This window comes from Ascaphus truei, chromosome 6 (assembly GCF_040206685.1).
Source record: "Ascaphus truei isolate aAscTru1 chromosome 6, aAscTru1.hap1, whole genome shotgun sequence".
NCBI lineage: Eukaryota > Metazoa > Chordata > Amphibia > Anura > Ascaphidae > Ascaphus > Ascaphus truei.
Window position 1 is genome coordinate 129,078,600 of NC_134488.1, and position 12,534 is coordinate 129,091,133.

Consider the following 12,534-nt stretch of genomic DNA (forward strand, 5'->3'; position numbering starts at 1 on the left):
CACTGGGTTTGTGAAATTCTATTTTTTAAATACATAAAATAACTGTTTGTTTATATGGAATAAAGTTCTGTTATTTTAGGGACAGTTTGTAAAGAGTTTTTTTTCCCTGTACAATGCTAGAATGAGTTGCTATGGTTTAAATATGAATACATTTCTCAAATGATGAAATAATACATGCATATATCCTTTATATATCCATATATCCTTTTTTATGCAGTGTTTACATGGTTTATAAGCTGCTTTATTCAAATTGTTTAATCATGTCAACCACGTACTTTAGTAGTATAAGAGAACTCCAGAGATATGTTAGCACATCCCCCTACAATGCTGTGGAACGCAGCGAAATGCATAGGGTAGATGCTACTCCATCAACTCACCACAATTGTGATATATGTCTCTGTATGTGCTTTTAATCTTGTCCAGTACATGTGATTCTGTATTGCTCTTTCTTGACAATCACAAATACTACACTATAGTGGGTCTTCTGTACTTTGTGTGCTTCTCTTTGTTTGTGTGCTAGTCTACCTTACGACCGATTCAAGTGAATGGGCTGTAACATGTCTCCAGGCGCTGGAAGGTGTCTTGTGGAACAGCACTGCTTAGTAAACACGTGCCTTTATAATCTGGGAAAAACATGACAAACTCAGAGATTAACATGCAATACTGTAGTTCTAGAGAGTACAGAACATGGCGAGCTAACACTCTTCCCCAACCAATAAAGACCCTGGACACTTACTTTTTGTGGAAGAACAAGGTTGCATCTTTATTCATTTGTAACATCCAATATTACATTCCTAATCCACCCCCTGCCAGGCTGTCCATCCAAAGGCTTAGCCACGGCTAGTGAATCCCACAGCTCACTGTCATAACAGCTCAAATGTTCTTCCTAGGAGAACTTGTATGTTGGATTTTTACTTCAATAAATAATGTAATTATTATTAAAAAAAAGTTTTTAGTGCTCAGCAGTTTTCCTTTATACACAGCGCAGCTAGAGCCCCCTTCTAACACTTGAACTCAGAAAACGACTGCCTCTTTACATTAAGTTTCTGTAGATTCAGCATCCGCAGCCCACCCCTAGGTGGGTATTGAACTCCAACCTTTGCTGCTACCAAGAAACTGTTACAGATACTACTGCAGTTCACAGCATTGACCCTGGAGCATGTCGGTGCATTGTTTCAGCAATTTAAGCCAGGCCAAAGTTGAAAATGAGATATTCACCTCTGTCCATGTTTCCCAGTTAAATGTAAAAAGGAGATAACAATGAACTAGTGTAAAAAGGAAGAGGAAACCAGTAAACTCGTAATCTGGCATTTAATCATCATAGTAATCATTTGTAATTGGCACAATCAGTAAATAACATTTCTAAGCAGCTTTTTCCCGTAAAAAATCATATTTAAGAAAACCCCCTTCTATTCCTGTTCCCAGTCTTATAAGATACAGTATGCAGGATATTTCTATTTGTGTTTTTCTTTATGAGGTAACTTGGGCTTTCCCTCTGCCATTATTAGTGATTATTAGCAGTTATTAGTAGTTAGGATAAATACCAGATATTGCAAACATTGCCTTGGCCGCTTTTGTTTTCTTGCTTTATTCAGCTTTGTGAACCTAAACATTCTCCAAAGACCCTGAAAGTACTTATCAACTGAACTTTCTATTACTGTATATTCAGACTATGAATACTTAGAATGACCTTGTATTAATACATTTCCTAAAAAACAAGAGGAGTTTTTTGCTTCTTTTGGTGTGCGTGCGTGTCCACCACACCACAGATAAGATGGAACAGCACACGCATGATGTGAAAATGTTAGGTTTCCAAACTTAAATTATTTTATGTAAACTTTTATTATTGCAGTTCCAAACAAATCCCAAACTAAAGTTTATGGCTGTTTGCTATCTTATATTCTGTGAAGATAGAGAAAAGAAGTTTGCGCTAAGAGAGAGGACTCAAGTAAAAATATCAATAAATGTGCAATAAAAGAGTTATAAAAATGATAGCAAATAATAAAAAAGTCAAATATAAAAATAAAATGTTAAAATGGAAATGCGACCATAATAACTTTCCCCCCCCCCAAGAAAACAGACTTGCTAATCTCTTGCTCTTAACTCCTTATTTCTGAAACTGACAAACAGCCTGTCTGAGTCTGAGGACGCTAGGTAAACTCTTCCATGGGATATAAATGGAATTGCCTCTATAGTGGGCCCACAGTATGAGAGTGTAGGCCTTGTACTCTGGGTACTGAAACTACCTATGCTGCTGTCACCTGTGTGGATACCAGGAGGCCTAAGCCTCCGACAATGAGAGCCTGGGATACACTTATTTCACGGTGCAGCGCCTCCACTGATAAGGGATCCCAGCGTTGTGGGAGGAGTCCCTCACTAGAACCAACATACACACGAATTACACACGATTGTACTGTATATGAACAGCATTTACTAAACATGTATATATATATATATATATATATATATATATATATATATATATATATATATATTGCATGTACCATATCATAACACAGCCACAGAATATGATCCAATAGTGGCACCGTCCAGGTGAATGTACCCTAAGCGCTGAATGTCTGAAGGCACTTAACCCTTGAGTGCCCCCTTCCCAAAGTGTGTTAGGGATAGCGCGCTTCCCTGTGTTGGGGCCCGGTGGTGCACTTAAAAATACCTCCCTGGTTGTAGTCCAGACCAGGATAACAGCAGCAATCTGTAGATCAGGGATGGGGTTCCGTGGCGTGGTCTGATGCTCCTCTCTTGGATGGATCCTCAGGCTGACGTCTCTGAAGGGGCCCCAGCCGGATATTACCCCTATGAGCAGTCTCTACTATTGAGTCTTGATCTGCTTTCAGGCAACAGGCTGCATTTCTCCTTCAGGAAATGTCCTGCAGAATATCTCACACTATTGCTATTGTGAAAAGATCCCTATCTGAGGGTCTTTCCCTGCAGCATACACATATTCATTCCTCTACTTTTGCTCAGGGGACTATGTGGGACCTTGGGGCAATTCTGGCCTAAACCCAGGAGCACTGCTCCGGGGACCCTACCTGCACCCCTCTGTCCAGATCTTTAGTGCCTCTTCCTGTCCCAGCATGCAATAGATAGATCTTCCCTTTCCAGGGGAAACCAGCCATCCCATTGGTTGTTGTGGATCACCTGCTACAATCACCCTATGCAGCATGGGAGTTGTAGTTCCACACAGAGCCTGTTCCTATTGCAGCCTCGTGCGCCAACATCCCTGCGCATGCGCGACTGTCATGGCCACCGTTAGTCTCGCTGTGCATGCGCGAGCCTCCGTGAGTGCGTGCTAGTGCAACCGAACATGGCGGCGAACTGTAGAGGCAGCCGCCCGAGCCTCCGGCGACGCGCTCGCCCCAGCAGCAGCCCCACGCTTCTCGCAGCACCCCTTATATCAGCGGAGGTAAGGGGAACACATAAATACACCGGGGGACCGGAGGAGACCTGGCTACAAGAGTATACTTTGATGATTGCACTTCTGAAGAGAGTTTAGACTCCGGACTCAAATAATTAGCTTTTCTGCCAAAATAAGCAGCAACTCATTGCAAAGAAACACACTCTTGGCTATATTTACCAGAAATAATGTATCTTAGAGTCAGCTCACTTTATGAAAAATACTGTATTAGTTGAGATTAGTGAAGCGATCATTTTATACAAAAGCAAAAGCACCATCAAGCTGTAAATAAGTCATTATTAAATGACACAGAAAGAGAGGGGAAGTGGCTCTTACAATGCCATTTTGTCAAAAGAAAGCCACAACGGTTAGAAACTTCACATTCTCCTTCCCCTGTCACCCTCGCCTCCTCCCTTCCTGATATCACCATGATTGTCATTGTTACTGTGGTTTTAGGAATAGGAATTAATCAATGTTGGGTAACCTCTAGCTCTTGTAAAGAAGGAAAGGGTTGGAAGTGTTTTGCTGGTTACAGATCTGGGCATTGAAGCGCTCAGTCATAATCATTCGGGGATGGCCGGAAATCTCATTTCTCAGTTACGTCCCAAGAGAACCAAAGGCGAGAAGTTATCTTCCAATGCAAAGTTCAGCATACCGGCTTCAAGTGCAAGAAGAGATTACCAGTCTTACTTTATTTTTATGGCATACTGACATAGAAGACAATCGTTTGTGATGCCGTCCTGTGCTTGGACTTAAATGGTTTTCTCCTTCTACCAGCCAAGAAGTGAATCCACACCTAAAAACAGGTAATTCCATTAATTGGCAGCACTGATTGATCTAAGATAAAAGATTCTTAGGGGGGAATGTTATATGTGCTACAGCACCCAATTATGCCGATTTCAGCTGAAATTCTCCTTTGAAGTCAGTAGGGAATTTTGTCTGAAAATGACTTGATCAGATACTTCAGCACATACAGTACAGTAGAAAATTAAGCCCCTTAGATCACTAAATGATCACCTATATTTATGTCTGCTATTGTGTCGCATGCTCCAATAGTATAATGTATCCATTAAATGCACAGAAAGATGCTAAATGTACAGAAAGATGTTTCTATTAGTGGGCTGGGAATATTAGGCTGCGCTTATAGTACAGGCGCGCGACATCGCGCGCCGCCAAAACAAATGTGTGTTCGTCAATGAGGCGGCCCACAGTGCGCGAGAGCGCGCAAATGTTCAAAATGCAATTTTAATTGTTTTTTTTCTGGCCCACGGCTGCGTCATGTGAGCGGTTGGGCCAATGAGGGCGAACCAGCTGCGCGACACGTCCGCCACGCCTCTCAGTAGCCTCCAGCTTAGTGCATGTTTTGCGCACGCGACGTGCACTATAAACGCAGCCTTATTGTCGCATTTGCTGCTTGGGAAACATTCTGTGTACATTTAACATTGTCTCAATACTAAACTGATGTATACTTGTTAAAGCAAGTAACAATGTTTGGGAGCAGAGAGGAACAGGTAAACACTGAAAGTGCCAGGTACTTGTTACCGAACCGTACATCAATTATTTCCAAAGTCCTCCACAATAATCTAGGTTTGTATATGTGATGGATTGGACAATAACCTTCACTCTTTCATCTGAGTTTTGGAGTGTTCCCAAGTGTAAAGTATGTATCACCTGACTAATACCACCCATTATAGCAGGAGGCTCAACTCCAGTCTCAAGCCCTGCCACCTGTGCTAAAGCTGGGATATCCTGAAAACCTAACCTATTGGGAAGGGGAGGAGAGGAGGAGAGCAGGAGAGGAGGAGAGGAGGAGAGGAGGAGAGGAGGAGAGGAGTGGGGGCTTACGGACTGGATTTGTCCACCTCTGCACTATAGCATCCTCATTTTTCTGCAGACATAAAGTCTGAAGGTGGTTTACTGTATATACTAGACCCACTATTGCATAATATGGTCCACCTTTGATTTAATTTAACTATTATAGCAGGTTTCTTAAAATCCCACAGTTATAAATCGAACCTGTTCACAATAATGTAATTGCAGTAATTCCTGTGATGTTGATACTCAAACAAGCATTTTAGTCAAAGGGAGACCACAAAGAGGGTTTCCATTCAAATGACATGAGGGTACTATCGCACGGCATCCCCAATACAATTTAATAGGAGCTTCCCTGCGATAGTGCCCCAATCGGAACTATCACAGCTTACTGAATAACCTGCCAAGAGTTATACAAATGTATCAGCAAGTTTTTTCACACTTCTATTTAAATTGAGATACTGTATGTTTCTGTAATCTCTTCTTTTGTTTTACAAGATAAACCACCTTTAAATCAGAATTAGAGGCTGAAAATCAAACCAGTGTAGTTTCCATTGTCCTAAAATAGGGTTTTCATGCAATCATGTAATTTGTTCAGCACAAGGTGGTTATACAGTCGCTGCTCAAGTACTGGACCAATATTGGAAAACGTAAATGAATGTGAACAGTATTCAATGAAGACATGGGTGACAAGGTCACATGACCCTCATCTGGCTTTTTAGTGAGCAATGAAGGCTAGGGTGGATGAACAACTCCACATCACCCCAATCCTCATTAGGGGTGTCGCTCACACCTTCATTAAGATAAATCTTCAATAAGATAAGGTTGTACACACAGTCATTACCTTTAAGATCCTAATCACTCACCCACTTCCTGAATCTGTATAGAGGCGCGACAGCTGCTTGTAACAGGAAGCAAATGTAATTTGCAGCAAAGGTGCAGCTCCCAGCCAAAAGGGAGTCAGGGTCCAAAAATATTTAGAAAAAATACTTAAATACTTCTTGTAATTCTTAACAATCCACCAATGGTTTGCAAAATCCACGGATTGGATTCTACAAACCAGTCCACGGGTTGCAGAATTCATGGAGTGTACAGGCAGTCGTCGTTATCCAACACAATGCGTTACTCAAAATGGCGTTGGATAGCGAAACGTCTTAAAGCGAAACACGTTTTCCCATAGGAACACTGTTTAATTGAAAGGTTCCGTTCCTGAAGGCATTTTTAATGCTAAAATACACAAAATATTTTACTCCGGCAATAAGATATGCAGCACACACATAAATTATATAGTGTATATACTGTATTATATATATAATATAACAAAATATATCATGTAATTTAATAATATAATATATTATAAAGTATAATATAATATTATATGATATATATATATTATATACACACATACACAATGTTGCAAAGCATCGTAAGAACGTTGGATAAGCCGTTTTGGCGTTGTAAAAATGAATATAGGTATGTATTGCATAGCATTGGATAAGCCATTCGTGGTAAAGCGAAGCGTTGTAAAACGAGGACTGCCTGTATTGATAACAATAATAAAAAAAATCCACAAAACGCGAATCGTCCTTTCTGAGATTGATCCGCTGAAATCCGCGGACCAAAAGGAACCCGACGATCCACAGCGGATCCAAATTCACAACAAAAAAAATGCACCCATCTCTACTGATTTGCACAAAAATACGAGTTTCTAGCAACATGTGACTTACAGAAACTATCTTACATAGAGTGGCACAGATGAACATGGCCCCAATGACATGTCATAATAAGTTCACAGCACAGCACACACTCGAGAGTTATGTTAACTAAAAGCCCATACTGAATTTTATTACAGGGTCTGTTATTTGCTTATTTTCATTTTCATTCAATATCCAGGAATTCGAATGTGAAAATATTACATTAAAATGAGTGCAACTTATGATAAGGTTCAACATTTTTCTTACATCTTGCATTGACTAATTATTTTGGTAAATGAGTTTATCTGATTATGGCAGGCAGGTCATGTATACGGCTTTCTGTATATACTGCCTTTATTGCATGATACACTTCAATGCACACGTGCAGCAAAATTGTAACTGTGTGTAGTTATGCAAATAGCTCAAACTGAGCACTGGTCTCCAGAAACATGAACTACTGTTTAAAAAAGAAGTCTATCAAAATTAGCTTGATATTTGATGTCCCTTTTGGTAATAATGTGGTGCTTATTTTGGTGCACAGCTGGTGGTTTCAAGTCAATACGACCAACCTGTTACCTGTACTCTATTGTACAGATCCTTGAAGATGTGTTTTAAATGTAGGTGGAAGGCTAATTCCATAACATGTTGATGTGATATTCATGGGAGCTGATTTCAGAGGTAGGTTGCATTCAGCCTTATTGTTCAAGTATAATGAGGCATAAAGACGCAGTCCGCACGGCGCTTAAAAAAAATTGTTTTAATATAGTCAGCCTTAGATTACCTATATTGATAAATAATTACCTAAGCTGCCGATCAATTTGTTCTCCTGTGATCGATCAGCAAAAGTCCTGCTTCCCAGGGTTCACTAAATGGCTGCCTTTCAGTTTTGATCAATCCTTCAGCGAGTGTAACTCAGCAGCTACAATGTATTCTTATATCACTACAGTAACATTATCTATTGTTACAGTTTGCAGCTAAACCTGCTGGGAATATTGGCAACAAATGATCACAAACAGGAAAGTGTGACAAGATCTTGCACTGCTAGGGAGGTGTGTTAAACACTGTTATGGAATCAAAGGATGCTCAGTATATTAAAACTCATTAAAGCATTGAATTTTAAAAAAATGTAGTAAGTATTGTCTAATACTACAGAACTGATTTATTTCAATTTGTAAAAAAAAAAGACACACGTAGGATATTGCATTGATTGCTCCTTTAAGAACATGTTGGTATGTACAGTACCTAGATTTCAAAGAACTAGACTCACTTAGCATGGAAATCAAAAGATACAAACCCATGTAACAGTTTAAAGGAGAGGGAGGGGGTTAGAAAAACTCTGTCAGGAAGCTCAGAATCGGAAGGCAAAGTGAGATGGTTATTGTTTTACATTGCGAGCCTTGCAAGGTTGGATGTTATTTTTGCATGAAGAATCACAATAGTGGAGATGATCAATTAGTTGAATCATTTCCCCAAATGGAAATTTAAAAAAGCATTTGGATTTGAGGTAAACATATTTCATCTCAGCCTTTTTCAATAATTACATTCTTTTAGATGTGCTTCTGTAAATCTATATTGTCTTTTAGTTTGCCAGGGGGGGTGAGTGGACATATTAATCATGCAGTTGTCATTATTGTTTATAATGAAACTTTCAGCAGGATTAATAACATTTGATAGTAGATCAGGATCAGAATACGTCTCCTTTCATTGCAGTCAGCATCATAGTGTGCAGAACCGCTTGATCTCCTGGCTGTGGTCATAGTGTGCAGAACCGAATGATCTCCTGGCTGTAGTCATAGTGTGCAGAACCGAATGATCTCCTGGCTGTAGTCATAGTGTGCAGAACCGAATGATCTCCTGGCTGTACTCATATTGTGCAGAACCGAATGATCTCCTGGCTGTGGTCATAGTGTGCAGAACCGAATTATCTCCTGGCTGTACTTATAGTGTGCAGAACCGAATGATCTCCTGGCTGTGGTCATAGTGTGCAGAACCGCTTGATCTCCTGGCTGTGGTCATAGTGTGCAGAACCGAATGATCTCCTGGCTGTGGTCATAGTGTGCAGAACCGAATTATCTCCTGGCTGTACTTATAGTGTGCAGAACCGAATGATCTCCTGGCTGTGGTCATAGTGTGCAGAACCGAATGATCTCCTGGCTGTAGTCATAGTGTGCAGAACTGAATGATCTCCTGGCTGTAGTCATAGTGTGCAGAACCGAATGATCTCCTGGCTGTGGTCATAGTGTGCAGAACCGAATGATATCCTGGCTGTGGTCATATTGTGCAGAACCGAATGATCTCCTGGCTGTAGTCATAGTGTGCAGAACCAAATGATATCCTGGCTGTGGTCATATTGTGCAGAACCGAATGATCTCCTGGCTGTGGTCATATTGTGCAGAACCGAATGATCTCCTGGCTGTGGTCATAGTGTGTAGAACCGAATGATCTCCTGGCTATAGTCATAGTGTGCAGAACCGAATGATCTCCTGGCTGTAGTCATAGTGTGCAGAACCGAATGATCTCCTGGTTGTGGTCATAGTGTGCAGAACCAAATGATCTCCTGGTTGTGGTCATAGTGTGCAGGACCGAATGATCTCCTGGCTATAATCATATTGTGCAGAACCGAAGGATATCCTGGCTGTAGTCATAGTGTGCAGAAGCGAAGGATATCCTGGCTGTAGTCATATTGTGCATAACTGAATGATCTCCTGGCTGTAGTCATAGTGTGCAGAACCGAATGATCTCCTGGTTGTGGTCATAGTGTGCAGGACCGAATGATCTCCTGGCTGTGGTCATAGTGTGCAGAACCGAATGATCTCCTGGTTGTGGTCATAGTGTGCAGGACCGAATGATCTCCTGGCTGTGGTCATAGTGTGCAGGACCGAATGATCTCCTGGCTATAGTCATATTGTGCAGAAGCGAATGATATCCTGGCTGTAGTCATAGTGTGCAGAACCGAATGATATCCTGGCTGTGGTCATATTGTGCAGAAGCGAATGATATCCTGGCTGTAGTCATAGTGTGCAGAACCGAATGATATCCTGGCTGTTGTCATATTGTGCAGAACCGAATGACCTCCTGGTTGTAGGAGAGTTTAGAGTATGAATTTAGCACAATATTATAATGGGATTTACTGTTGGTTTTTTACTTTGCATTGATATCTTTTAATACAAGTTTTCTGCTTAACCCGAGACAACATCTCAGTCAACATCTCTCACTGTTAATAATAAGCATAGAAGGGTGGGTAGCCATGTTTGTCCTTTCTTCCATGTAGTTACAAAGGAGGAACAGGGAGTAGGGGGGTATGATACCTTTAATTGGACCAATAATTAGTTGATATGTTACAAGCTCTCAAACCTCTCAGGGTAGGACCCGTTGAAGGACCCTGAGGTTCGAAAGCTTGCAACAGCTCAACTACCTGTTGGTCTAATAAAAGGTATCATATGACCTACTCCCTTTCCCTCATTGTTAGTACATGTTAATAATAAGTAGCTAATCAATGAGTATGGATCCCTGGAAATTATTTACTACTATATATCCGTATCCTGCTCCAAAACTGAACAAAACAGCATCAGATATTTGTTCTCTTTGATATATTCATGACCCTGTTTTTGCACAAGTTTCACCAAAGTTTTGACATTTGTAAGTATTTTAAGTAACGTAACCATGAAGAACACTTATGAGCACATTCATATTTCTAAGGCAGGTCCCAAACCGTGCTGTGTGCTGTGTCTTCCTAAACAATAGAAGGTGATCCACCAGAACAGCAGACTGCATTTGCATCATCCATCCTCTTTCTTAACACCTTTGGTGTAAGTGAGAACCTGTAATGCAATGTCTTAAGTATAGCAAAAAGAAAGACCAGCGCAACATCAAAAAAAGACAAAATATACTCTACGGTGAAGTACATTCAGGCAAAAATGGGACTTCGAAAAAGGGGGTAACATACACTCACATGGTGTGCCTATATTAAAGGCACTGGATAGGAATGGTGTATATCCCTGTAGTACGTCCCCCTTTGTAGGCTGTTTTTTTCTTCCCATTAAGTATTTCATATAAAAAGGAAACAATGACGACTCATCACACAATATATGAAGGATATTGATAAAAGTCTTGGAGGATTGATCCCTAGCCATTCACAATCTAGTGGGGGTTTTTCTCCCTACAGTAAAGTGTTAATTAGAATGTAATTTCTTAATTCACCTTCCCATCTTTTTACTTATCATTGGCAAATCTCTCTGGACCTTCCGTCTTTGAACATTATGCGGAAGCCCTATAATTTCCTGTCTTTGTGTGTGGCGTAAATATGACCCTTTTCCATGGCATCCTACAGTATATGAGAATTACTGTTATCTCTCACACTGCTTAGAATATTTCTCCAGTTCCTGGCAAATTGCCTGAGCTTTATGCTCTATTTGCAATCCTTGTAATTCCTCCAGATATTTAGTCCTTGAAGATTTATTTATTTATAAAATATTTTACCAGGAAGTAATACATTGAGAGTTACCTCTTGTTTTCAAGTATGTCCTGGGCACAGAGTTAAGACATATAATACATGGTTACAAATACAGTTGCATAAATGAACAGGGTATACATTATATACATTATATACAATGATGGCTGTGATATTTTATCTGTACCTCTGTATTGTATGTCTTTATTTACAGAGGCGGCACACTTTATTCGAACTTGGCTCGAGCCGCAAGCCGGGAGGTTTCCCGGCATTGATGCCGAATCCCCTCAGCGTGCCGCGCGTCACCGATGCGCGGTCATGCTTCATCGGGAGCGTGCGCGCACAGCGTGCGTGCCCAGGGCTCCCCGAAGGGAGCCCTGGTGTCCCGCGATGTGGGGGATGGCGGTGGGGGGCTCCGGGGGACCCAGCGGACCCGGAGAGGGGAGGGGGAAGCCCCGATCGGAGGACCGATCCTCCGAGGCTCCGGCGCGCGCACGGGACACCTCGGCGCGCGCCCGTATCTGTCGCGGCCGAGACCGGGTAAATGTTAGAATAAACTCGGCCGTGACAGTATATGGCACCATTAATGAACATAGCGCTTCACAGTAGTAATACGCGAGAATCATATAAATAACAAATAATATAAATAGCAGGTCATGGGAATAAGTGCTTCAGGCATAAAACCTCTGCCTCTGCCACTGAAAGCGTTCAGTTTCTGCACTGGTGCTCTGCTCATCTCTTCCCATTGACCTCAGGTTTCTCTTCATTCAGAGCTTCCCATTCAGAACAGGTTTGGAAATGGGATGTCTAACGGAAGAGCCCAAAATTGGGTAAATGTGTCCTTGAAATCACCCTAAATAGTAAGAGTTCAGGTTTTAAAAGTTCCCAACCTTATTTTAAATAGAAGTATTTTACAAGTCAGTGAAGTCACAGACTGTCACTCAGTAAAAACATACATTTTTAATAATAAAAAATAATACCTGTGAGCACATTCACATGTCTCAGACAGGTCTGCAAACCGGCTTCTCACAATTTTGTCATGGCATACAAATACAATGCTTGCACTGCAGCCAGGGATTCTGGGAAATGACATGCAAAAGTGTCACATTTTGCGTCTGGACCATTTTAACATGGACTCCTATAAGCTTGCGACTGCTGTATTA

At 41.1% G+C, this 12,534-nt stretch overlaps 1 protein-coding gene across 3 annotated transcripts in view; it reads left to right on the forward strand.

Moving 5' to 3' along the window:
* Window positions 1–3,989: 3,989 nt before the first annotated feature.
* LOC142497895 (B-cell receptor CD22-like) overlaps window positions 3,990–12,534 on the forward strand; it is a 73,912-nt gene continuing 65,367 nt past the window's right edge. For 2 of the 3 annotated variants that reach the window (XM_075606304.1, XM_075606305.1), the window contains exon 1: window positions 3,990–4,221. In XM_075606304.1, coding sequence (XP_075462419.1) covers window positions 4,172–4,221 — 50 coding nt within the window. In that variant the 5' untranslated portion in view covers window positions 3,990–4,171. Of the gene's footprint in view, window positions 4,222–8,299; window positions 8,426–12,534 lie in introns of those variants that run through there. The other variant, XM_075606306.1, reaches the window with a different exon arrangement.